Below are 27,609 nucleotides of genomic sequence, written 5' to 3'. Positions count from 1 at the left end.
GGTCGTGTGAGGGTTAAAAATACTGTGCATTGACAATGTAGCTCAATTTGTTCATTATAGTTCGACATTTTGGGACACTTATTTGCTTTCTTTACTAATATTTAGACGATTGATACCACTGAAACATCTGTAAGTAGTAGGTTAAGTGAGCTAAGCTACTGGCCAGGAGGTGATTTAGCTTAGTTTAGCATATTAACATCAAACAAAGAAGTACAAAATGTTAATTAGTGAACTTTACACTTCTTTGTAGGCCTATTTTTGAACTTAAGACATGCATTAGTTATGCTAGCCTTTCCCCCCTGCCTCCAGTCTTTACGCTAAGCTATAGCTAATCGTCTCCTAGTTTGTCAAACTCTTGGCAAGAAAGTGAAATAGCTAAAAATTCCCAAAATGTCTAAGTATTCTTTTAAATTTTGGTTTTAAATACCTTGAAAATTGACTTTAGTGGACTTGAAATCTCCATTTTTGTAGGCATCATTTAGCACACAGTTGAATATTTCAGAGAACATTTCAGCTACTGTTGTAAATTCATCTTGGATGTTGACTTGAATGGTATTTTCAAGTTGGAAAGTAGTAATTGCACCAACATCAACATGATATAAATGTGGCATACAAGAATATGAGGGGATCAAAGTAATGTTGCTTGTTAAAATGGAAATGTTACTATCCAAAACCATTTTTCAGCTTTTCAGAAAGACAGATGGAATAAACTCTTTGTGTAAAAATAAACCCACTGAGTTACAGAGGCTAGCGTAAAAGAGGTTAGCTTAGAGACGGGATGTATCCCTTCATGGACCTGATTTCGTCCGTCATTATATTCTGTCATTAGGCAGCAGGACTGTCGGTTACCGGCTATGTGAGCATTAAGCACAATTTGTATTCATTTATATATTTATCTCCAGTTTGTATTTAACATTATTTACAGTAATTATTATTCTTGAACTGTAAATCACCTTGCATTTGCACATACTCTATCTATAGTGATGGCTCTCGGTAGTAGTTCTGGTGTCTTCACTTCACTGCTGTGTTTTTATTGTTTATTCTTGTGTGCACTGGTGTTTTGTATGTGTCGTATAAGCTGCTGGATGCCTAAATTTCCCTCGGGATCAATAAAGTTTCTATCTAACTCTATCTACCTGCACTTCATCTGTGTAAATGGTTTTTTGAACTCTACAGATCCGTATCATCGACATTAAACCTATTGTATGGGTGATGTATAGTGTGATAGTGTGACAGACTAAATTTCTTTTTGTACATTCCATTAAAACCTCTTGACAACTTCCCCCTCTTTAAAATACCTTTCTAACAGCACCTGCTTTCCATTGTGATCTTCCAGTTAAGAGAAGCAATTGTAAAAACTTCCACAACAAACATGCAGTAAACCAGCCATAAACCTGTATGTGCTTCATCACCTTTTTTTTTTTTGGCTTCTTTTCCTTCCAATTCTACTTTCACTTCTCCTCTTTAAGGCACTCGCTGGTGGCAAAGAGAAGGCAGAAAGAAGCTAGTGTTGGAAGGTAAATAGAGATAGAGACGTATTTTTAAGGGATAAATTGAGTAAAATATTGTTCTTAATGTGAGTTTACATGAATCAGATGTCTCATATTTTACAATTTATAAAGTATATTTGTAGCGTGATTGAGCTCTTATGTCAGCAACACAATGTGAAATGTATTTAAACATCTAAAAAAGCTGGTGACACACTGAATTTTGTGAAAGGCCCTCTGACATCTTAATATCAGTACCAGCACCGAAAACCTCCAAAAAATGTTTCACATTTCAATATTTTTTTTATAAAAGTACCACCAGATTATTAAATACACAATAATTTGTTCCCCTTATTTCTGTCTACACTCGTCAGACACACAATTTAAATGACAGTCCATGCTTGGGAAATAACACACATAACAGATTCTTGAAGTCATTTGGCACCAAAGTGGCTTTCATTAATACATTTCTGAGAGAGAAATGCCCAGGAGAAACTTGAGAAGTTAAAAAAAAAACAAAAAAAAAAACACTAAGATGCAGGATTCAGTCTTTGTCAGTTGTATCTGGAGGTCTTGCGGTGCCAAATTCTGATCAAAACCTTGCAGTTTTTCCATCCACAGTTTAAGGAATTCAAGAGATGAGTACAAAGATACAGCACCAGCCTGAAGGTCATATTGCTTCAGAATTCAAAGATGCAGTTTGTAAGATTTGACACCTAAGAGGAATCAATAACTTCAGTGAAAAAACCCCTTACAACATAAAGACAAAATCTCTCTTTCCCATTAGTCAAGCAGCTCATCATCCAACTTACAAACTGCATATTTCATCTTTGATGCTAACTCAAGCACTACATAAAGCACGTCGTCTGGGCTCAGAAGGCAAAGAATGATGCACATATATACAACAGTGACAATGATTAATATGTAGTGTAAGAGAAGTAAATGAGTACATTTATACTTCTGTGGTGTAACAGCACTTAACAAACCCAAAGACTGCTGCAGATCTTTTTAAAACTTAGTCCAAATATCACTTATTTGAGTGGTTGATCATATAATTAATCATGTAGTTTATGTAAAATGTTTTTCTCCAATATTTCTCTAACAGTTGACATAAACATATTTTTGTCACTCTGCTGTGTGGATTTTCGAAAAATAGTTGTTGAAAAAATTAGTTCTTTTAAGTTTTGGAAATGTTTTTGACTTTCCTTTAGCTGGATGATGCATTTAATTTGTTTTTTGCATTTTGCATTTTTCCTGCCGGTCTCTGACAAGGTTTGTGCAAGTTTCAGCAAGCCAAAAACAAATCTAAACAAAAATAAACCAGTCTATTTCTTATAAAGAAGTCTCATTAACATTTCTTACCATTCAAGGGGCAAAATAAGGCAGAAGCTTGGTAACAATAATCTGCAAAAAAGTACAAAAAATGTTTTTATGTGAAAAATTAGATACTTTTTTGATCAAAACATTGTCATATCCGTGTAGAACTACAAAAACTGGGAATGAGATAGCAATGTGCAGGTGCTTTTTAATATTTTTGTGCAGAATAAGGAGGACACCAGGATATTAACTGCTTCGGGACGTTCAGTTTGTTTGTGTGTTCTTAGAAGACAGTATTAATACTGAATGAATTATCCAGGTGAAATAAAGTAAAATGTGTCTTGTAAAGCTGATAAGATGCATATTGCACAGGGGTGACGAGATGGAAGAAAAAGACCTTTAAAAACTGAATTTAACACATTTTAACACCTTAACTTTTGATTTATTTTAAGCCTTTTTGAAGGATCCATGGATACTCTGTCTTCAGAAGACACTTAACTCATTTCCTCTTATGTGTGCAGTTAAACAGAGCAAAATAGAAAAAAAAAAAAAAAAAATTCAATTTACTATGCTGCACTACGTAGAAGGAATATTGCAAAAGTTGTCCAATTACACAAATTATAAAAACAAATCACACTGTAAAATAAAAATGTTTGGCTGTTTAGAGCACATGATTAGGCAGTCATGATTTTCCACAGGAAGTAAAAACAAGCTGGTCCAGAGTGGTGTTGATAACTATTAAACTGCATGTTCGCTCACACACATACAGGATATGACACGATGGACCACCCTGATTAACACTTTACAAAAGAAAACAAGTGGCACTAATCAGTCCATTAAAAAGATAAATCATCATGTATATGTGAATGAAAAGGCTCTGCTTACAGCCTGCATACAAAGAATAATACTAGATTGAACCATAGACTCAACAGAGTGATCTTACTCAGCTGTGATTTGAGTTAACAGCACAATGTCATCAGCATAGAAACACATAACTGCAGCGCATGGAAACATTTCGCCATGATACAAGAAAAGTTTGTGTTGCTATTTGATTTTGGGAGAAAACTCAAAACTCATCGTACCCTGAATTCACTCTGAATTGACAAAACCAAGACCCCTGATTGGCCAGTGGTGTGTACCATAGTGGGTTTTCATTGGTTGATTATTTTAATTTTAGCTCACTTAAAAAGGTAAAAGTTCTTCCAAGCAGCTTTAGAATGAACCCATTCTCTGTTGCTGACTTGAGATCAGATTCCCTCGTTACCATTGAGCACAGAAACAGAAAAACTGACCTCAGATCAGCAAAAGGTGCAAAATCACCTCACAGTTAATAGACTTTGCTTTAACACGAGAAAAGAAAAGTGGTCACAAAGCGTCCTGAAGCTGCTGTTCTTCCAATCCAAGTGACAAAAAGGAAATATTTGGTAATGTCTCACTACTTCACGTAAATTCTTCAATTATCCAAAAATCTTCGATCTTCATTCCTTGCGTGGCACTTTCTTTCTCAGTCCGTACATGGTAAAATTAAACTTTGTGGTGAAGCAGAGGCCAAACACAGATAAACATCGTCCAGCTAGGTCCGAGTACACAAACTGAACAGCCATTAAAAAAATAACCCTTTGATTTTACAGAGTGATATCTCCCATGTTACACGCCATTTTGAATCCCTCCTTGGTATTTGTTTTGGGATGCCAAGTGGAAATACGCCATTCAAACGTAGAAGGTATGAGCGCTTCAGTTTCCGCCACTCTGGGCTTATTTTAACACTTCATTTGTCCAAAAATCTCCACTCGCTAGTCCCATAACTCTTCCCCCTTCAGTCCTTATATGGTCAACAGCTTCCTGTGTCTCCACTAGCCCCTCCCACTTCAGTCCGTCAAACATTCGGTAGAGTCCGCAAGCTCGTCCTCCTTTGAGTCCTTAAATGGAAAACGTCATCTTGTGTTTTAGTAGCCGTTAGCTCCTCCCCCTGACCCCCTCCATGAGGACAGAGGTCAAAGGTCGGTGACTTTGTTCTCCAGGGCAGCAGCGATCTGTTGGAGGCGGAGGGTGAGCTGTTTATTCTGGGCTGCTGGGTCCTCGTCCAGCGACTGGATGATCTGCAGGAAACGACAATAAAAATTTAAATTTTCCATACTTTTCTACTAAAGTTTGACTGATTGACTGACAACTTATTAGTTTTCAGCAGACAGAACAATTCGATTCAACAAATAAAAGATACACAGTGTCTGTCCACAGTGGGGGTTGGATTTATAGATTCAATTATGCTGAAAATGATCAATATAATCTGCTTTTGATTAGTTTTGGACTCAAGAGGACCATATTTCTTTTGTACAAAATGCCTGATTTGAAAGAGACTGTTTTTTGACTCGGTTTTAAAAGTCTAACACAGATTAGATCAGACAGTTTGCCTAAAGCTGATTCACTTTCATCACACTTATATTTTCATCTCACTGGATAACTCAAATTTATAATCAAAATTTAAAAAATGAACAGTTTTACTCTTTTTAGTGAAGTGAAAAATCCTCTGAGTAAGTACAACTAGGCTAAATATCAAGCATTTGGTGCAATCTACAGTAGTTGCTAATTGCTTTTTAAGTCCTTGGACACTGAAACTCTTGTTGAAAACTGACACCTTCATGCTCATGTGTTATATCAGATTGTGATGAACAAGAATCATTTCAAGTTAAGATTTTACAGTGTTTGTTTTACAATAACTATTTGTTGGCTAATCAATAAAAAATGCATCATATTTATCAGGTTGATGATACCAAAAAACAAACAAACACCTATATATATATGTAGGTAAAAGAGGTAAAATTGCATTTGTATACTGGAAACTCAATGGAACATCTTTTGCTTTTGCTACTGTTAAGTTATTATGATGAAATAAAGAAAGTATACCACTGACAGAAACTCAATCCACAAGTATCATTGCATTTATTTTTCATATCTCAGATTCCCCTCTAGAAATTTCACTGAACAAAATAATGTTTGAAAGTGGAAAGACATGTCTCACCACATCATAGTACTTGCTGGCATACTGGTAGAGCTGATGTAAGGCCACCTGGGTGTTCAATTTGTCTGTGTGTTGCTGCAGAAGAAAAAGAAGAGTTTATATGTGAACACAGTTAAAATCCTCTCAGAAGGCAGAAATCAAGGGATTTTACAGAAATGTTTTAAAATATTGCTAAAATGTATGATTGATAGTTTTATTTCTATTAGAAGGTTGAAAAAAAAGCAAACTTTGTTCACATTAAAGAGAAATTCGTTTGTGCTTGCCGTGTGTCAGACTTTAATCATAAAACATGAACAAAGAAATTGAATTGGCAAAATATCCACAATGGACCTGATCATATTTACAACTGAAACATACATTCAGGCAATACCTGATTATACACATAATTAAACACTAAAGTAATTTAACGATAAAGCAGCTGGTAAAATTAATTATTCTGTGTAGGGTTAATTCTGTGTTTAGCTCGCCAGCTCTTGGCAGGTAAACATAAACATTTATTTTGGACAAAACTGACAACATTTCATTAAGTATAAAGAGGAATTTTTTCAGTGTAAAGCTAAACCTTAAAGGACAGATTCACAATTTTTCAAGTCCGTCTTAAAACAGCAGTCAGGTGTCCATAGTAACAGTGAAAGAAGTTTTCCTCGCTGTAATCATTCCTCCTGTTCATACTGGATATTAAAAGATCCTTCAAATGTGCTTTCAATGTAAGTGATGGAGGCCAAAATCCACAGTGTGTCCACACAGTCATTTAGTGCAAAAATGCATTTAAAAGTTCATCTAAAGCTAATATGAAACTTCAGCCGTCCAAATGAGTCAAACAAAGTGGATATCTGTCTGTGGCTGTGGCTCAGGAGGTAGAGTGGGTCGTCCATTAATCGGAAGATCGGCGGTTCGATTCCCGGCTCCTCCGGTCCGCATGTCGATGTGTCCTTGGGCAAGATACTTAACCTTGAATTGTGTATGAATGATTAGATTTCCTCTGATGGGCAGGTTGTGTATGGATTCAGCTTATGAATGTGATTCGTAGTGTAAAAGCACTTTGAGTGGTCAGAAGACTAGAAAGGCGCTATACAAGTACAGTCCATTTACCATCTTCCAGTCCTTCTAGTACAAAATTCCCTCTTTTTGTTTCCCTGTTGAGCTGCGATGGAAGTATAGTAACAAAAAGAGGAACTTTGGCACTAAAAAGACTGTAACGTTGAAAGATATTTACTTGATTTGACTCATTTGGACGCTGAAGCTTCATATTAGCTTCAGATAAACTTTAAAATACATTAAAAATACTTTCAAATACATTTTTGCCCATCACTTCCATTGTAAGTGCATTATGAAGGGATCTTCTAATGGTCAGTATGAACAGGAGGAATGATTACAGCAAGAAAAACATGTTCATTTGGGTTCCTGACTGTTGTTTTAAGACAGACTTGATTTTACATCTTTATTTTCATATTATTTCTTGATTGTCTATAATTAAGCACTATAAATTGAACCATTTAAATTCTATCCATTGTTTCATCCTTTGGAGTCCCTTAAACCTTATAGTGTAGGTACCACGCATGTGTACACATGTTCAACAACAGTACAGTAAAAGTTACATCACACACACACAGACGGTGGTTCATACCCTGGAAACCTCAGCGAGATGTGTATTCATGTCCTGGTCACTGACTGAAACCATCTGTCTGATGCCCTTGTAGTAACTGAAGAGAACAAACAGTCTTTGTTTCAAAAAAATTCAAAACATCTCAAAATGATCAAATTTTTTAGATGTTACAATAGATTGACAGATATTTTTAACTTATTAAATATGTATTTGACACTGAAATGAAAATGTTTGCCACTACTTTAACATTATTAACATGCTGCTGTCACAAACTTTAATACATTTCTTATAAATTGGACTTTTTGCTGTAAAATGCAAACTTCTCTGACTGATGGATCTCTAAAAAAACAGTCCCAAATGCAATCAAACACACACATTTGTTCATTCTTTGTGTATTTAGTGTAACAAACTCACTCGTCCACCATCTTCTTGTACGTTGAAATCTCTTTTGCATAGAGCAGCTTGTTGCTGGGTGACTCCTACAGCGAGAGAAAACAACAGATTAAAGATTTTTTGGTATTTTCAAAGCTTCTTAAAATCATCTTAATCAGCAAAAAAGCAAAACTTTGTTCTGTGTCAAGTTAGGATGTTTTACAGAGAAGAAGAATCCTCCCTTGGATCCTCCTGCTCCGTTAATTATCATCGGTCTGTGATGTTTGAACAGTCCAGGGGTTTATTTGGTGATTAAGTGCTGTAATTAACTCTTGTGCCGCAGCCACTCTCTCCATCAGCCTGCCTCCTCGTCTGCTGCACTGACATCCTGCGTGCCAGTAAAGCAGTAAGAGCTTTTTTTTTTTTTTTTACTTAAACATACACTCTCATTTTGCTTAAGTAGCTCCCAAAACCTCCAAATTTTAGTGCTGATAGTGATGTTTTTGGCTTTATTGAAACAAACAAAACAGCAAAAAGCGATCGCGATGATGGAAGTAATGAATAATTTTGTTGTTTGTCGAGCAAAAGAGGAGAAAAACATTCTTTTATTGTGGCGTTCAGTGTGAAATGTGCAACTTATTTACATGTGTACACACCGTCAGATTTATCCATCACAGTGTGAATGTGGTGTAAACATGATTGTTTGTTTGGTTATTATAAACAAGGATTATTGGCTCAACTTCACTCCTTGCATATTTTTTGGGGCTCATTTTTGTGTCCAATTATAATATAGTTCTTCCTGAGTTGGGAAAACATGATTAAATATAAACATAAAGTAGAATTATCACCTTTCTGACAATGTCAACAAAAAACTGAAAGCTTCGTAAAAATAGAATTTATAGCAGCGCCGTTGTATTGGATTGCATTAGATTGCACATGTGTTCCTAATAAAGTGGCCGGTGAGTGTATATGACTCCACTTCTCCTCCGCACAGACAGTTTGTCATCATAACAACAAATGCATATTGGTTTATAAAGATATGCAGCGAGAGGAGAAGAGAATACATTATCCTGCTCAGACAGTCTGCGTTCTCTGTTAAAGCTGCTGTGTAATTCATCCCAGCAGCTATTAGCGAACTGGACACAAATGGTTCATTTAGAGCTCATTTAAGGAAATAGTTAATTATTACTCAGCTCTGTCAGCACTTAAAACTCAATTGCACCTTACTGTCCTCAGTCTTTCTGTGCTGAACTTCCATTTCTGTCTGCTCTTACCTGCTATCTTGCTATTGCAGACTGATTTATGTGCTTCTGCAGTTGGCGTCTTTACAATGCAGCACATTCTTATTTAGTTCTATTAACATGAATATCCCTCATTTTATTGTTGTGCATGTCTTGTATTATGAGCCTCTGTGTTGCATGTTTTAAATTGTACCTGTTGTTGTGCATGCTTATATACGATCTCAATAACTTCAGCTCTCTATTTCAGCCTCGCTCACACCGTAACGATGTAACTTCTCTCCTCACACCTCGATTTAAGACGCCAAGAACATAAATATTAGTTTTTTTTATTAGCCTATTTTGGCTTCTGTGAACTGACTCTGCTGAGTTTGTGCTCCGTCTTGGTGCAGGCGTCCATGAAGGTCTGAGCGATGACGTGCAGCGACGCGTCCACCACCTCCGTCACGTGGACGTCGAAGATGAAGTGGGGGTTCCTCAGGATGTTCACCCAGTACCGCAGAGGCAAACTGAGGACGCACAGAGAGAGATCAAGACTTATCAAAAGTAATTAATGAAACGTTTAAACAGTTTGCAAAAATATGCTTCTTTTTTTGAGGCTTTAAATTCTAAACTTTTTCAGATTTTTTTTTTTTTTTTTAAAGGACCTGCTGACACTTTTTCCCCTTCGCTTCCCTCCTGCCTCCACCCTTTCATCTCCTCGTGCCGTCTCTTCCCTCACAGACCATAACCCTCGTCAATAATTCACTACAACCGATGAATATTTCATCGTCTGACTTGTTTGTGTGTGTGTGTGTCTTCCTGGTTGATTGACAGGCTGAGCTCAAGGCCAGTTTGAAAGAAGTTAGAGGGGAGGAAAAAAAAAAAAAAAAAAGGAGCAATCTCTGTGTCTCTCCATCTGTCTCCATTTTCTCCCTTCTTCTTCTTCTTTTCTGCTCTGTCATCATTTATCCGTCCTGATAACAGCCTGCCAATTAAATCAGGCTTTTATGTGGCCGACTGCCTGATTTAGCTGTGAGGAGGACATAATTACACTAGTTTAGTTGATGAGGTATAACACACACACACACACACACACTACACACACACACACACACAGCTTGAGAAGCAGTATAATGATTTCTCTTAGCAGGTTTTCTTTGCAGGTCCTATCTCCAGCTGAGATTCAGAGAGGCTTTGAAGAGAAGCTGGAAGACACTGAATCAGTTAAAGAGACACATATCAATCCGTCAGAGTCGTTTTACTGACAGGATGATCGACACCAGGAGGTCTGTATGAAGTCTGAGGAGAGTTTTAAACTCACATTTATAGCTGGTGCTTAAAAAAATGTTTTTGTTTTTTGCTATCTGGATACTGATCACACACACAGATGCTTTTGTGTTTTTCACTAATTTTACACCTTGTACTGTTATTACAGCTGCAACATTTAGCTGGTTGCTCACTCAGTCAGTCAGCTGATTAATTGTTTAGTCTTTTATGAAGCAAAAATGCTAAAAATTGTCTGGTTCCAGCTTCTTAAATGTGAGGATTTGCTGCTTCTCTCTGTTTCATATCATCATAAACTGGATATCTTTGGGTTTTTGACTGTTGGTCGGTTGGTCGATGTCACCTTGATCTCTGAGATGCTGTACAGGGAATTTTCTGATCTTCTGACAATACATGAACTCAAAAAAACTGAATGTCTGAATTTCTTTCTATTACACAGACTAAACAATTCAAGAAACTATTGACAGATAATCCATAATGAAAGTAATTAATAGCAGCCCTAACCATTGAGAATTGTTAAAATTCCATGATTTTTATCGGGTTTAATTTTTTTCATGCTTATCAATAAAACAAAGGTGTCACTCTGGTAGAAATATAATAATTTATAATCAATTTGTGGTGATTTGATTGAAACTGACAGATCTGCTGATGTTGTTCAGGGTGAAAATGCGAATAAACTCCCGACAGAAGTGCTTGTCGGTGGGTTAAACAGCGTCTGACCCCCCCCCCACCTCGCTTCCTGTATCTTTCTGACGTCAGAGCTGAAGTGGCGTGCGCTGCTGTACCTGTTAGTCTTCCAGATGTGGAGCGTCTCCTCGTCTACGTTGTCGTGTCTCAGCGCCTGTTCATCCAGGAAGTCAAAGAAGTATTTGACGGCGGGAGGGACGGCGGAACTCGAGCACAAGACGCTACGGAAGAAATCGTCCACGAACTGCTGCAAAGTGCCCTGCAACACACACACACACACACACACACACACTATGAATGACCAATTATTGATCACAGAAATATTACTGCGAGTGTTCATCATGTTATGACAGAAGGATAGAGGTGAATAGATTTTATGTTTGTTAGTGTGCAGATTATTTTGTCCTGATAGTTTCTCTTCACAACAACAAAAAGATTTTATGTCAGACAACAAACACAGTAAACTGATCTGTTGGTCTTAAAATCAACTTTCTTCATTTTCTGTCAAAAGAAAAGTCAACTCTCCAAACTTGCAAAGTACATAATTTTAACATCAATATTACCACACAAACGTATAATCACTGCAAACAAACAAGACGATTACTGAGAAGATCAGCGGCCTCCGTAAAGCTTCTGTCAATGTGTCACCGAGCAGCAAAAATAACGATTTGTTTACTGCACAGAGGAACACGCAGCACCTGCAGCAGCCAAAAAGGAATGTGTGTTTTGGCCATTAGCGAAAGTACATCCTAAGAGGAGAAAAATGAAATGATTTCAGTCGGATTTGCATGAAAGAAGAAGCAGAAGTATCCCCCCCTCCCTCCAGGACCTGCACGCCTGCAGGACCCTGGCTGACCCCTCGTACCCTGCGCATAAACGTTTTGAAACACTCCCTTCTGGCGAGCGGCCGCGGTCTGTCGGGACCGAAACATCTCACCACAAGAACAGTTTCTTCTCGACTACAGCTGGTGTCATCAGTGAGGCACGCGACCCCCGCTGACACTCTATCCCTCACGCAGACATCACACGTTATAAAAACATCACCGTCTGCACATCTGTGAATCCACCGAATCCAACGTGTTGCGTCACATTCACACAGTTCTTTATATCATTACATGTGCTGTTTATAATGTGAACATTCACACATTCCCTGCTGATATTTTTTAAACTAACAGCTCTTTCCACTCATTTAAAGCATTGTTTTTACTTACTAATATGGTTAAATTGTGTTTGTCTTTTGTGGTGACTGTGTTTTCTTTTACCTTCTATTTTTTGATTGTAATCTTGGCAACAAACCTGTTTCTGATTTCTGATCTTCTCAGTTTGTCCACAGTTGTTTTTTCTCTTTTCATCTGTAAACAAAATATCTAAAAAAAACTAACACCTTTTCTCATGATTGGCATGAAACTTGTTGAGCAGATTCATCCTTCGAAAAGGGAGAAACATGTTGAAAATGCCTTTTTTCTTAGTGCCACCATCATTACACCAGACCACACACACACACACACACACACACACACACACACACACACACACACACACACACACACACACACACACACACACACACACACACGCGTGCTGTTGTACCTTGACAGACAGCAGCCTGGTCAGATAGATCTCAGTGATGGCTTTGGTCATCGCCTTGTCCTTCATGCTGCCTCTCTTCGACTTGCCCTCGTCGATTTCGTCTGCCGGTCTCACCAGGTGGAAAGTGTTGTCGTCCTCCAGCAGGGCGTTTTCTGACAGAGAAAGAGAAACACGGGTTGTTTAAACCAAACTTTTTTTCTTTATGGGATCCCTATTGTACCATCCATCTTCACCCCCTGCCCCTGCAGCTCGCAGGGTTTCATACTTTCATTTGCAGTATTTCTCTGTCTTTTTCTTTCTGACAGATTCAGTGTTCTCTTCTCTCTGATGCTTGGACATTTTTCTATTTGCTCTTTGGTTGTTTTAACCAGGTAATGCAGGACTTTGCTATTTAACTAGCTTGCTACATTAGCTTAGCAGTATTAAGGCTCTGTGAATACAGCTTATGCTCACGCCTACTTTAATTCTATATCTTTATTTAGACAAATAAAGGAATTTAATGCTGAAAAACTGTGGTCCTGTGTGCACCTAACAGCACGAATAGAGAGAACATAAAATCTGAGAACAAAATCAGTTTGAAACTCTCCGATCCATCAAGAAAAATGTGTTTATTCGGGTGAAAATCTGAGCCTCACCAAAACACTGTGCAAGAAGAACCTTTTAAATGTTGATCAAGTAAAAATAAGTATTAGCAGAGAGTTTTTCTGTCTGTTTAACGTGGTAAAAATATCATTATGATATCTTGTCAGTTGCAGAATTATCGTTATAATATATCGTTAAAAATTTTGATATGCAAGATTTTTACCTGACAATATTAATATTTTATGAGCTCAACTTGTGTTCAATGTAAAGTCAGAAGCTGCAAATAATCAGTAACTACAATAATTAGATGAATGTAGTGCAGGAAAAGGATTTGACCTCTTAAAATGGAAAAAACTGGAGTATAAGAACATTAAAACTATATTTTAATACAGAACCTGAGTATACGTGTGTGTGTGTGTGTGTGTGTGTGTGTGTGTGTGTGTGTGTGTGTGTGTGTGTATACATACTCTCTTCATAGCTGTCTTGGTGCTGGTGGAACGACTGTGTGTGTAAAACTCTGGACAGAACCAACGTGGCATTATCCCGAACCTGGAAGACAAGAAATCGTTGACATCAGTGACTTAGAGACAGCGTTTGATTCCCACAGACATCGAGGAGGACTTTGTGTCCGAGCAGGTTTCTCGATAAATCTTTTTCTTTAAATGTCAGAGGGGCGACTGAAGGACTGTTTTAGTGTCTGTTGGTTTTTCATGCGGCGTGGTGAGGACGAGTCTCATGTGGCTCGACATTTTGGGTTCGGGTTGTTTCAGCGCCGCAGAAAAGGTCTGAGCTCCACACACAGAGACGAGGATGATTAAAAACATCCAAACTGTGAAGCAGGACCGTAAACCTCCGTCTCCCACTGCTCTCCAGTGACTGCTGACAAAGGCTGAAACGTGTTAAATAAAGTGATATATAGTCTTCTATACAGACAGTATTGGATCATATCAGATGACCCTTACGCACTTAAAGGGGACATGTCATGCTCATTTATATACTGTTATAAAGTCGGATGTTAAACATGGTCAAAGCTCCAAAACTTAACATGAACGTATGTAAAGATGCTCCCTGCAAGTCAAAACTCAGGGCTTCAACCTGCTCTGAACGTTTGCAAGGTTACCTCTACTTCCTCCTCGTGATGACATCAGATTGTTCACACATGCCCACTAACGGCCGTTTGTTACGTAGTCTACGGTTGTTCCATATGTTGTTCACTCTCATATTTCTTGACTTGATTCAGGTTTGATGTATTTGAGAAGTTTATATTTTGAGTAAAGAAAAAGGAAAAGGAGTAAAGTTATTGTTTGTTTACGTAGCCTCCAGGGCCGGAGAAGCTGACCAATCAGAGCAGAGTGGGCTCATCAGGAGGCGGGGCCTTAAAGAGACAGGAGCTAAAACGGCCTGTTTCAGACAGAGGCTGAACTGAGGGGCTGCATAAAGGACCAGTATAAGATAAATAAGGAGTTTTATTTATCTGTAAATCATGCAAATATATTCTAGTAGAGCCCCAGAATATAAATATAGAGCTGGAAATGTGCAGAACACATCCTCTTTAATGAAAAAAACAAAAAACATGCATTATACAAATTCAGCTTCTAATCTTTTCTTACTGACTGATCACTGACTCGTTTTCTTTGAATAAAACTTTATGGATACTCGTGTTGGACAGTTATACAGTCACAAAGTTAACCAGCGTATAACATTAAAAAATAGGGATGATACTGTTTTTATTAAGGTTACATGACCACAGAAGTGCAAAGAAGCTGTTTATTCCAACACTTTTATTACTACACAGCATAGTCGTGTAAAAACTAAACTTATTAGAAATCTTAAGTACGACTTATACTGATGTTGCATATTTTTAATATGTTATATTTGTATATTGTATACGTTATTATACAGTTGTATCAAACCACAGATTACATATGGAGTGGATATCGGTCTTTTATGAAAAAAGGCATCTCTTGCATCTGATGAATGTGTCGTTATTTTGGTTTTAATATCAGAAATCTGAACAGAGAAACGTCTCTACCCAACACTCAGTAAATAAATAAATAAACCTAAAATAATCTACTTAGTTTAGAGACTTTTCAAACACAGTGAAGATAAAATTCTCAGGAAAAGACTGAATTATTGCAACATGTTGGAACTTTTGGAATATCATCATTAAAAAAACACACACACTCACACACACACACACACACACACACACACAACAGACTGAACTTACATTGTAATGAGCCAAAGTGTTGAGTCTCTTCCAGCGTCCTTCTTTCTGGGAGGTCAGGTCGAGGTCGGACAGGATCTGACCGGTGGAGCCCGGACGCCACTCTGCAGATGAACGAGACAAATTAAGTTTATCATGAAAGAAAGACGACTATACCCTACTCTTCTTCTTTTTTATTGAAAAACAAAACATCCAAGACATCTACTGTTCAGAACAACACATGTAAGATATTTTAAGTAACAGTAAATAAGTTAAATCACTGTAATATAAACATAAAACTGTACATAAATACAGTAACTCTGTGAGGTGACTATCAGGAGACGAGGACATTAAGTTTTAACTGTGAGCTAAACTGGTTTTCATCCTTATATTAAACTTTCCTTTAGGTTTTGACCACTCAGTTGTTTCATACTGTTATATAAAAGTGCATCATTTGGATTGTGAACTGGCTCTGAAACCAAGGCAACCACATCCCGCCCATTAACAACTAGACCTTCTAAAAAACAGATATGTGTGAAGGAATTTTTATATATGTGTCATATATAAAAATGCTCCTTTTTTCATATATATATATCATGTGTGAAATGCTCCTTAGACAAGCAGCTGTCTTCTTCCTGGTTGACAGCGCTAAAGTAAACAATCTTATAGTGATGTTGCTGTGGCGTTTCACTGGTTCTACACCAGCACTTTGAACATCCATATCTCCTGGAGTTTCTGAACTGATGAGCTCAAGATTTCTATGACAACATGCTTATTAATACGATGAGGCGCCAAAGATTTCACCACGATTGTCAACTTTCGTCTCCAACAGTTCAGAATCACACAGTGTGTAGACGTCTTTACATCCTGTCATCTGTAATATCTATTTAAAGAATAACTAAGTAGAAGTACGAGACATTTGACTCAACCAGACGACCTTCTCACTGAACCTCCGTAGTTCCTCCACTGACCTCTACGGGGCGACAAACTCTAAATCACATTCACACAAGAAGAGGGTGCAAACTTTTTCCTGTCTGACATGATAAACTCTGTTCGAGTTTTTGAAATATATGTGTATGTTTAATGATGTGTTTGTGTGTGTGTGTTTGTGTGTGTGTGTGTGTGTGTGTGTGTGTGTGTGTTTCTTACCCAGAGCGACACTCTCCACCTTCGGCCTTTGCGAGTACGGCAGATTCCTGTAGACTTGATCGATGATCTTCTCTTTTACCTGGAGAGACGAAAATGTTATTAATTTTACATTTGCAAACCCGAAACCTAAATTACACTTTACAACACTACCAGTGTATCCAGTAACAGCTGATTATTTACTTGTTCTGACCTCCAGCTGTCTGATTTAAAGCCAGTCTCATGGCAGAATTATAATTTGATCAACTTTATAAACTAAATCACTATCTGATGAAACTGACCGGTGCTTCCGAACGATACTAAAAAGACTTAAATGGACTTAATTGGTGCAGCGATCTCTTCATATATAGATAACAACATGTATTAAGGTTACCTGAGACCCAAAATGAGAAAATGTTCTGAAATATTTGGCTCCTGATGAGTAAGAACACAAACAGACTCACCTGAGAGATGGTGTCACAGTTCAACACTTTGACTGGAGTCACGTCGGGTCCTTCCCCGTGCACCAACACCTGCAGAGTCTGACGGGACAAACACACACTCGTCAGTCACACACTAATCTTGACAGCACAGATGTGACGGCGGGGGAAACATGACAGACAGGCAATGTTTTTGGCATCAAATGATTTTTAAATACTGAAAAAGAACAAAAAAACTAACAAAAATAACCCAAATAAATCCTCTGAAGTCTTTATAAATGCACCTTGTTTAACCTCTACGCTGAAGTTGTGTGTATTTACTAACCAGTACAGAGTACTCGACGTCGTCTCCCAGCAGTCCCGTGTCGTTCAGTGTGTATTTGGCTTTCTTCATCTTGGCGTCCACCGGGCCCTTCTCCACCTGATGCTTCAAAGCTTTGAACAGTTTGTATAAAGGTTCTCCTGCTGTGTCCTACAACAAGGACATAAAAACATGGAGGTTATGCATGTGCTGATTTGAAATGAGCCTTTTATTAATATTGATTTTGACGCTGCACCGGTAAATGTTAAACCTGCAACAACTGATTTTTTTGGCCACTAGTCACATATATCATCACCTTTAAAGTTCATATGTTGAACTTGTTAGCAAACAGTTGTTTATTTCCACATCCAGCAGTTATGGAGCAACATTATCATTCATTTGGAGTCGTGTTTCTGTCCACCTGGTGAATGTGAGTCCAATATTCACTCTCTTTTAACTCTGTTTTTGGTCTCCACCGACTCCTGAGGGAAATATCTGGCTCTTTAGCTGCTAAATGCTCCACTATGTTCACCAGCTAGTCTACAGCTAACTGTGCCACTTGTTGACATAATGACGTCATGTTACACACGTCAACGACAAGCATGGCTGGTCGGCTCCACGGTGGAAGAGTTAGTTCCAAAATAGGAAGCGACTTCAGTAGTTTAGAAGTGGTTTGGTGACAAAAGATCAGATGTACAACAAACCACGCTAATATGTAAGGAGTGCAAGAAGACTGTAACAACAAAACAAGGCAATAAAACAAACTTATTTCACCATCTCAAGCAGAACCACTCGGTTGAGTATGAGGAGAGCCAAAAATCCTGCGAGGAGTATTTTGTCTTATCGTCAAGAATATCATTATCGCAGAAATATTGTGATGTTATTTAGGGCCATATCGCTCACCTGAGAGTGAACCAAAGCAGTAAAGTTGCAGCTAAACAATGAGCTGAAACTTGCTATAAAGCTCCGTAAAGTTGATTTTTCTGCCACTAGTTCTGGTTCCAGTGGAGACTTAAGAACAGACTCAACAACATTTCAAAACCCTAAATCAATATTTGATAGCTGCGTTCCTTGTCTATCACTTTTTGGTGTCTTTTTGTTGTATTTTGTGTGTCATATTTCCATTTAATTCTTTGTTAATTGTCTTTATTTCCCACTTCGATGTGAAGAACTGCCTCTGTGTTTGAAAGGTGCTCTAGACATGAGAATGACTCAGCAAACATATTAGCTGCTGCTGTCAGTATCAACTGTCCAAAAAGCCCAAAACTCAACACAGAAACACCAGGTACACCGAGGTTTCAACAAGCGAGATGCAGAGCAAAGTTGTTTTTTTTTGGTGTCAATTATAACCGAAGGATAGATGAGGACCAGCGCAGGAGAAGAAAGAGAGAGAAGAGTAAAAGCTAGGCGAGAGAAATAGATCGAAGAGAAAAGGAAATAAAAACAAAATCGAAGGACGGGGGGGGGATGAGGAAAAACAACAGAATAATAACTGAAAGAATCTGTGTTACCCTGAGGAACTGATAGAGACAGATGGACATCCAATTACAGAGCATCCTCTCCACCACCGTCTCCGACCTAGATACACACACCAGACACAAGATAAACAACATGACTGTCTTGAGCTGAAGCACAGAAGCCTGTAGAGCCCATTATAAACTGATATTTAAAGTTTGTTTACTTGTAATCATGGAGTAATTACAGCCTGAATACATGCAATGTACATAAAATGTGTCATCATATGTATTAAAAACATGATTCTGTGTTCACATTCTAGGGCGGTTTTTCTCACCTCCTTAGCATGAGTTTGGGGTTTTTGTTCTGCACGTGTTCGTCCATCATCTCCAGCAGCAGCGTCCTCGTGATGTCGGTGTAATACTCCAGTTTGCCGTGCAGCGCCACCGTCAGCAGGGAGGCGAAATAACCCCGAGCCCTGGCGTTGAAGTCCGGACGACTCTCCAACGTGTGGATGAACTAGATGCAGAAAATGTAAAAAAAAAAAAAAATTAAAGCTGCAAGCAGCGTTGGTTGGGACATCGCACTCTGGCCCATCGGGATCAGTGTGGTGTGCTTTTATTTTGAAAGTTTGATTGACATGTGTACTGTCAGGTGTGTAGAGACAATAAGTAACTGCAGCTGGACACAGAAAAATACTCATATATTTGAATGGAGAGTGTGAGCGAACCCACATCTTTTTGAACATTTACTGCTTCCACATAGTTTTAGATACAGACTTCATTTGAACTTTAAATGAGTCACGAGACTTTGACCGACAAATCTTGAATGTACATGTTTTTTCTATCTTTTATTGTTTTTGAGATACTAGAGTGTGAGTTTTAAAGTCTTTTCTTGCTCCTCCTGTGATTTTATAATGAGTGTGTATTGAGGAATGTTTCACAGCACTGAGGGAGTGACATCACCAGGAGCAGTTGGAGAGGAGGATTTTAGATTATGCTTCTTGTGAAATATCCTCATAAATCCCATGACTGTGGCCAAATCTTACATTAAAAATCATATTTTAGTAGGAAATTTCGTGGCGAATCCATTGATACAGGTTTGAAAGTGGTCAGACTTATAGTTTAGACGTCAGAAGCCTCTGTTTGACACAAAGTTCATGCCTCCCCATTGCTTTACATTGTAAGCTGTGATGTGGCACTGCAACTTTCAGGGCTTATAAAATCCAAACCGTTCGAGTTATTACAAAGTTTTTAACAACTTTTTTTCAGCATAGTGTCATAAGTCATCTATTTAAGTTTGAAGCCAATACCATTAACACCCTGGTAGGGGATAGCGTTTGTTCGGGGGCCAAAATTGGGGCAAAGTCTTATTTTGAAAGGCTAATTGTGGACTTCCTGTTGGATTTAGGTCAGGGGTGTCAGTGATGACTACAATGATTTGTAGGTCTTGATGAGACAAATAAGTCGGTTTTAGTTTGATCTCTCTACGACATTCCTACGGGCCGTGGCGTCCATTTTAGTTACATAGGTGGCGCTAGAGAGCACATTTTGGCAGTTTAGGGGTTTAATTTTTACATTTTATCAAATTTTTCACTAGACCTGATGTGCATGCCAAATTTGGTGAGTTATTGAGCATGTTTAGGGGGTCAAATTAAGGGTTTAAGTGGCGTAATAAGAAAGAAAGAAAGAAACAAACAAACACACGAAAAACAATAGGGTCCTCGCCCCGAGCCTTTTGGGCTCAGTCCTTAAAAAAATAAAAATCTGCCTGTTACGTTTTGATATTTGTTGTATGACGACCATGAATATCAGCAGCAAGTTTCATCGCCTCTAATAAACATGAAGAGAAAGACAGAGACAAAAAGTAGGAGAGAGAGAGAGATGGGGAAGAGAGAGTCTGGAGGAAAAAGAAGAGTCAAAAAAATCCTCCAAAAGCTCCAAACTCACATTGATGAGAAAGGTTTTACTGTTCAGCAGGTTGGAGAACTGGTTGAGCGCCTGAGCCACGATGGCCCTGCGAGCTTCTGGGATTTGGATTTTTCCTGTGATCATGGCGTTGTTGGCGCCGTCCTTGGAGGGCAGGAAGAAGTTACGGTCGGTGTAGGTTTTATAGTCCAGGAACGGGATGCGGGCTTCGCTCAGGTCGCTGGTGTGGTCCTCCATTTCAATCATCAGATCTGACAGACAGAGAGAAACAGTCATATTTATTCAGTTTGCATGTTGTATACTGTGTGTTTTACTTCATTTACATGGATTTCTGTGTTTTCTTCAACCTGGAATAGCTACACTTTGCATACATTTAAATCCCTTTAGATACAGGAGGATTTAACCACTTTGATTGAATATTCCCACTCTGGAAAGTCTCTGTCGAAACATCCGAGAGACACATGAAGAGCCGAGCCTGATCCCCGAGCTCAGTAACTGAGCTGTCGAACGCAGCTGAAAACGGTCCGCCGAGCTGCGCCAAGAAGACCTGAAGCAAAGTTTCTGATGTCTGAGTCAAAGCGCTGCCCGTTCAGCTGAGTCGCGCTGGCAGGAGTTCACAATACGGAGATAAAACTGTCAAAGTGGCGACATCCTTTAATCTGTGAATGCAACGTGTGTGACACACAATTCAGCTCCGCAGACACACACACACACACACACACACGTTTGTGCTGCGTCTGCCACTCGGCTCGACCACTGGAGAGCTTCCTGTATGTTCATGTGGAAATTGTACAAAAAATGTTCTTTTTAAATGTGTTTTTTTTTGGGGGGCATTTATGGCTTTATAAGACAGTGACAGTAGAGAGACATGTTTTACAGAGCATGCAATTCAATCTCTTGGATTTTAACACTAATAAATTGAGCAGTTTGGCATATTTTAAGTTTAAAACATGCTAATATTCATGTTTATATTTCCCAAACTAAAGGTACCAACATTTGGATTTTTTATTGGTAATGAACCTGCTTCAGTTATCATTGAATTTAATTGTTAAATCTTCACAGAACTCTTTGTTTTTGATGTTATATCACATTTCAGAACCCTTGAAAACACACTGACGGATCCTATTTGACGCCTTTAAAACATACGAGACAGATTCTGTTATATTTGTTGTTGTTTTTTTGCTCTTATTTGCTAAACTCACAGTTCACAGCTGAGTTTCATCAACATCGACTGCGAGCTCAGAGAGAATGTGCATGGAGAGCTGCGAGTCTTGTTTGGATGCTGTAACAAGATCATTAAGTGTTACTTTTGAAGAATAAAGCTGCGATCTTTTATGGTTTTGTTTTTCATCTCCAGTAAAATCTAAAAATACCACATGACTGCTTCATCTTTTTAACGTCTCTGCAGCTTTCAGGGGGGTATTTGAGAGTGTTTTTGTGTTTGTACCAGTGAACTCTTTCTTGCAGCGATCTCGCACGCTTTCCTCCAGATTCTCCAGCTGATGTTTCACCTTCTCGTACTCTCGTTCCGCCTGCTGACTCTTCCTCCTGTCGGCACACACACACACCAATAAAGACACCCAGAAGGATATTTCAACATATATCAACATGTGTGTCTTCATAATTTCTTTGACGGGTTGATAATCTGTCGGACCTGTAGCAGTAGACGGACACGGCGATGAAGAGCAGCATCGGTACGATGACTGCAGGAATGATTATAGCCAGAGGAAGGTCTTCTTTCCTGGCGTAGTAGACTGATCCAACCGTCCACTCTCCATGACCAAACTTCACCTGGAGAGGAAAATAATACACAATGCAACAGTTTATTCAAGTTTCAGAAGGTTCAAATATAAACTGATGCTACTGGAATTGGATTTATGATTGAAAAGCAATAAAAAAATAAACAAAAACATCTGAAAACAAGTCAAATTGAGATTTCTGGCATTTGAAAGCCGTTCAGCCTGACATATTTGGTTATAGTTGGAAACTAAAGCAGTAAAATTCAATATAAACTGAGCAGGTTTAAAGTGTGCAAGAGTTTATAATGACGGACTTATGAAAGAGTCTATGCAGGTTGAAGAGATTCATTTATAAGCTGATAAAAACTATCAAATAAGCGAGTAATTTAAAATTGTACCAACATATTGTCAAACCTGCCAACACTGGGGAGTCTCCCGCTGTGCTCCCGATTGGTAATTTCATAGTGATACAAATCAAACGGGTGCTTCTGTGTGGGATATGTGCGTCGTGGTATCTTAACCAGTGGATGAGACACTTTACGCTCGTTGAACAGGTGGTTTGATAAATTGGCTCCTGTACTTTGAAGCCTAAATGTTGGCTGGTATTTATTATATTTCTCAAGTAAAGGGTGAAAAATGATGCCTATTGTAATAATCCTGTTTGGTATTAATCATCTAAAAGTGGCTTGAAGGTCGAACCTTATGTGACCACCTGGAAGTTTAGTGAATAAAACATTATAATTCGGTTGCATTTATCACTCTGTGTGTGTGTGTGTGTGTGTGTGTGTGTGTGTGTGTTTACCACTAGCTCCAGCAGGTCCTTGGTCGTGTCTCTGCGTTGGCGTTTGGACCGAGCACTGGGCTGTGACGAAGGAGCCTCCAGGATCAACTTATCATCCTGTACAGAGTCGACAGACAGATGGAGGGGAAACGTCAACCGGCTGAACTGAAGACATGTTGTTCAGTAGAACTTCATTAGCGATAATATATGACTGATGAGCTTTCTGAACTCAATTTTTTTGTAGCGGTGACAAAATAACTGTCACTACTAACGAACCCAGCTGGGGTATAAAACTATTCACTTTGATTCAAACACATGGCAGACAAGAAAAAGCTCTTTACTGACGTTGAAGCTTGGTGACCAGCTGCTGGATATTTGTATAAAGTAATCAGGCTGAGAATTATATTATAGTTTAGAGCAATTTTCTCCTTTATTCACTGGCGTGTCTTGTTCCCTAATGGAAGCATCAGAAAGTATCATCCGCTCTGTTGTGATCGGTTCAGTCTGAGAGTTTATTGACTCTCAGTCATGCAGATTACAATCCAATGACTGTATATTGTCTATATATTGTTTGGTCAGCTTTGTGATACCTTGTTAGACCGAAACGTTAGGGGCTGACAGTGCACTGTGCAGATCTTGGGTCTGATTTTATATAGATTTATACAGCAATATAGATGTAATTATCATTTTTATAGGAATATGTGTGTATTTTCCAATAATATACACAGTATTACAGTGTGGTAAACATGTGCAAAGTCACATATAATCTATTAAATTAGCAATTCCCTATTTTTCTGTCTTCAAACAAGAACTTTAGTGGCTCATTTTGTTAGTCCTGCTCAGAATAATTAATTTGGACAACAGAGATTTGTAGAATGATGAGAAAATGTTTAGAAATTTAGCATTTCTATAACATTGTTGGACTCACGATGGAAAGAAAAAGGAACACAATCGATGCAGCAGAACCAGAGATATCGTCTTTCTTTATTCCACACATTCTTCTTCCTACATTACCCACAATTCAACTCGACTCGACTGAGATTCGGGTGTGTTATGCTAGTAGCTGCTAACGTATCCTGGAGCTGTTAGCCTCCAGCAGAGATGAGGAGCGGGCTACAGAGGTGACTCAAGTGACATCACTTAATGCAAATTCTCAGATTTCTTCTGGAGACACAAAAGAATTTATACATATTTTTACACCTTGGAAACACACTTTGATATGTAAAACCAGTTCCCCCGGAGTTCCCCCTTTAAGATCAAATCACCATGATATGAATCTGCTGAGAGTTGATAAATGCTCAACGTAAACCTCCTTCAACACCAGGAGTGCTCGCCGCCGTAGTGACTCCTCATCTACAAAATAATCTACAGAGAGGAGCTGTGAGAGGAATAGGAATTACAGTTGACATTTTGAAGTGCATTTGTATTAGGAGAAAGTGAAGCTGGTGGATTCTCAGCACCTGATTATTTAAAGACACACTTGATGTGCAATCAGATGCAGCGTGAATCTGATGAAGCAACATGTGAAAGGTGTGGTTCGCTCCTTTTTGATTTTTAATGTAATCTGTCAACAAGCAGTGTCAATCCTAGCATCCTGGTGTGTGCTGGAATACTGATTTTTTGGTTTACTGCGGTTTACTCCGCAGCAGCTGACATCCACGAGAGAAGCACCGCTGTGCACAGGATACCTTCAGTTTTTTAGAGGAATTGTGGTGTTTTAAAACAACTTCAGCACAAACATCCTCAACATTTTTGCTTCTGAGGATCACTGAGAAAGCCCCCCCCCCCCCCCCCCCCCCCCAATAAAACAGCTTTTTGTGCCAGAGGGCAAACCTTACCCCAACCGCTGCCCATTACTGCCTTTACTCCGACTTGTAACAAGACAGGCGCTTTCATGACGATGCAGCCGTGCAAATCATTGCAAATTAAGTGGAGTCAGACGTCAGAATGATGGTGCTTTAAGTTCTTACTTCAGAAGAAAATAAGGAGATGAAGGCAATGTTTTAAATATAAATTTGAAAATACTGAATCAAAGCTTAAGATGAAAAAGAAGTTGATTTTTATCACATGAGATCTTTGTGGCAGATCAAATGTTAAGTGTGTCTTTAACCTGCAGGTTTTACATATAAATGAAAGTCCGTTACGTTCAAGCCAAACGAGTTCACACAATGCTGATTAAGCCTTTCATCACCACATACCGCACATGTGCACCAAGTTGGGCAGCTAACTTCCAGTTAGCCCTCCGCTAACTCGAACGTGGATAAAATAACTTAATTGTGCATCTCTTCTAGCCTTTCTGAATGTTATCCGACCGGATCAAATGGATCAAATTCTGATAGTGAAACGAGTCATTTCGCGGGGGTTTCGTGACGCCCAAAACAATTTATCCACCGTTTTAAAGCCACAGCAGGAGTCGGCTACGACGGAGCACATGACATAAGCACGTATGAACTGTGTTTTTGTAATTACTCTCACTGCCAGAAGGGGGAGACAAAAGTCTTGCACTCCAGCTTGATGATGAAGGATGAAGTGTAAATCTCTTATAAAAGCATTATAAACTTCTGGAACTTCTGTAAATATATACGGATTACAGACAAAGATGGTTTTCATTGTCAGTTTGTACCTGAAGTATGTTCACATGACAGGAGGCGTCTCCAACAAACGCCTGGGCCTCCTTGGCCGTCATCGCCTTGGAGAAACCTCGACCCTGAAGCAAGAAGAAGAAGAAGAGAGTGAACTCGACAGCTTCAGATAAAGAGCGACTGTGTATGAAGTGTAAATTTTTAACCGTCCGTCCTCACAGTCACGATGATGATGCTGGTCTCGGTGATGACGTTCTTGGCGAGTTTGTTGAAGGTGGGGTTTGGGTGGTATTCGAAGCTCTTCAGGTCTTCCCTCACGTTGTCTAGGTGGACCGCCGTCCTGAGCGACTGACTGTCGCAGCAGTTTACTATAGGGGAATAAAACTGGAGGACTGTGTCGTTCTTGCTCAGAGCCTCCTGGACGAACTGAGAAAGACAAAGAAAGTAGAAAAAGAGTAAATATAACCTCAGAAAAGCTCCCAGATATAAGTTTATTTTCACTCTGCAAGGAACAAAATACATTATATTACATTATAACCACTTTAGTCATATTAGAACTTCAAATAAAATAGTTGTTGCTTGCAGTAGTTAAATATGCTTCTACACAAGTACAGGTGTATCTAATATTGTGGCCACTGAGTGTATATTTCTTTTTTTTATAAATGCTTAAAGGACAGAATTTTTCAAATCTTCTTAAAACAACAGTCAGGTGTCCATATGAACACTGAAAGAGGTTGTAATCATTCCTCCTGTTCATACTGGATATTAAAAGATCCTTCAAATACGCACATTGTCATTTAAAAGTAGATGTGAAGCTTATATTCAGCTTCATCAGTCTGAGTTAGTCATATCAAGTGGATATCTGACACATTTACAGTCTTTTTAGCATCAGATTCCCTCTTTGTGTTTCCTCGGACAGTGTTTCCCTGTTGAGCTGCAGGTGGAAGTATAGTAACAAAAAGAGGGACTTTGGCACTAAAAAGACTGTAACGTTGAAAGATATCTACTTGATTTGACTCATTTAAACGACTGAAGCTTCATATTAGCTTCAGATAAACTTTTAAATAAATTTTTGCACAGGAGGAGGACTGTGGATTTTGTCCCCCATCACTTCCATTGTAAGTGTATTATGAAGGGACCTTCTAATGGTCAGTATGAACAGGAAGAATGATTACAGCAAGAAAAACATGTTTCACTGTTCATTTGGGCTCCTGACTGTTGTTTTAAGACCCGTCTTTTAAGTGAAAGGATGAGCTGGAAGCACATTGATAACATCGGGCCTCATGCAAGAAGCACTCGTACGAACAGATTCATTCTTAAGAGGCACGTACTGTACGGATGATTTACACAATTTTCCTGTCGTACGAGTCATGAACAGATTTCTTCACAAGGGGAGAAACTCCTGTTGGACTCAGAACTATAAAGCCTTAATCTGAGTTAATTTGGAGTTTAAATATGATACACAAATAACCTTGAAGCTCTGCACTGTCAACCTTTTCTTTTTACTCTTCGGGAACATTTTTGTGAATGAAACTCGCCCACAAACGGAGCGGAACAGACGTTTTATGGGCGTCGATTTTGCTACTGATCAAATCAAACTCATCAGGCTGGAACGAGCGATATGAGTTCGTGCAATTAAGAAAGTTTGTTAACACCAACTTGGAACATTTGTACAAACAAACCTCAAAGAGAAAAGTCAGAGATTTAAGAGAATAAAATATCTTGTATTGTTTCTTTTTCGCTTTATTTCTAAGCAAGTCACTTTGTATTTTGGTTGACACCTTGCACCTTCTGTATGTAAATGAGCTGCATCGCTTTCTTAAAATTACAACACTGCTGTTTTATCTAAAACTTAAAGTCATAAAAAAAAGATTTGCCTTCACCGTAA

At 38.7% G+C, this 27,609-nt stretch overlaps 1 protein-coding gene across 4 annotated transcripts in view; it reads right to left on the bottom strand.

Moving 5' to 3' along the window:
- Window positions 1–2,678: 2,678 nt before the first annotated feature.
- Window positions 2,679–27,609, bottom strand: part of LOC137176124 (plexin-B2-like) — a 206,942-nt gene continuing 182,011 nt past the window's right edge. For all 4 annotated transcript variants that reach the window (XM_067582193.1, XM_067582196.1, XM_067582194.1 and 1 more), the window contains 20 exons: window positions 25,941–26,147; window positions 25,763–25,846; window positions 23,161–23,256; window positions 22,274–22,410; window positions 22,067–22,167; window positions 20,641–20,870; window positions 19,029–19,210; window positions 18,748–18,814; window positions 17,261–17,407; window positions 16,960–17,037; window positions 16,520–16,598; window positions 15,395–15,495; window positions 13,632–13,713; window positions 12,583–12,734; window positions 11,091–11,251; window positions 9,401–9,548; window positions 7,844–7,908; window positions 7,451–7,526; window positions 5,824–5,898; window positions 2,679–4,903 (listed from right to left, as the gene is read on the bottom strand). In XM_067582193.1, the coding sequence (XP_067438294.1) occupies window positions 4,799–4,903; window positions 5,824–5,898; window positions 7,451–7,526; window positions 7,844–7,908; window positions 9,401–9,548; window positions 11,091–11,251; window positions 12,583–12,734; window positions 13,632–13,713; window positions 15,395–15,495; window positions 16,520–16,598; window positions 16,960–17,037; window positions 17,261–17,407; window positions 18,748–18,814; window positions 19,029–19,210; window positions 20,641–20,870; window positions 22,067–22,167; window positions 22,274–22,410; window positions 23,161–23,256; window positions 25,763–25,846; window positions 25,941–26,147 (2,373 nt within the window). In that variant the 3' untranslated portion in view covers window positions 2,679–4,798. The remainder of the gene's footprint in view (window positions 4,904–5,823; window positions 5,899–7,450; window positions 7,527–7,843; window positions 7,909–9,400; window positions 9,549–11,090; window positions 11,252–12,582; window positions 12,735–13,631; window positions 13,714–15,394; window positions 15,496–16,519; window positions 16,599–16,959; window positions 17,038–17,260; window positions 17,408–18,747; window positions 18,815–19,028; window positions 19,211–20,640; window positions 20,871–22,066; window positions 22,168–22,273; window positions 22,411–23,160; window positions 23,257–25,762; window positions 25,847–25,940; window positions 26,148–27,609) is intronic.

The sequence above is a fragment of the Thunnus thynnus genome, chromosome 23 (assembly GCF_963924715.1).
Source record: "Thunnus thynnus chromosome 23, fThuThy2.1, whole genome shotgun sequence".
Taxonomy (NCBI): Eukaryota; Metazoa; Chordata; class Actinopteri; order Scombriformes; family Scombridae; genus Thunnus; species Thunnus thynnus.
This window is presented reverse-complemented; position numbering and strand designations above follow the sequence as displayed.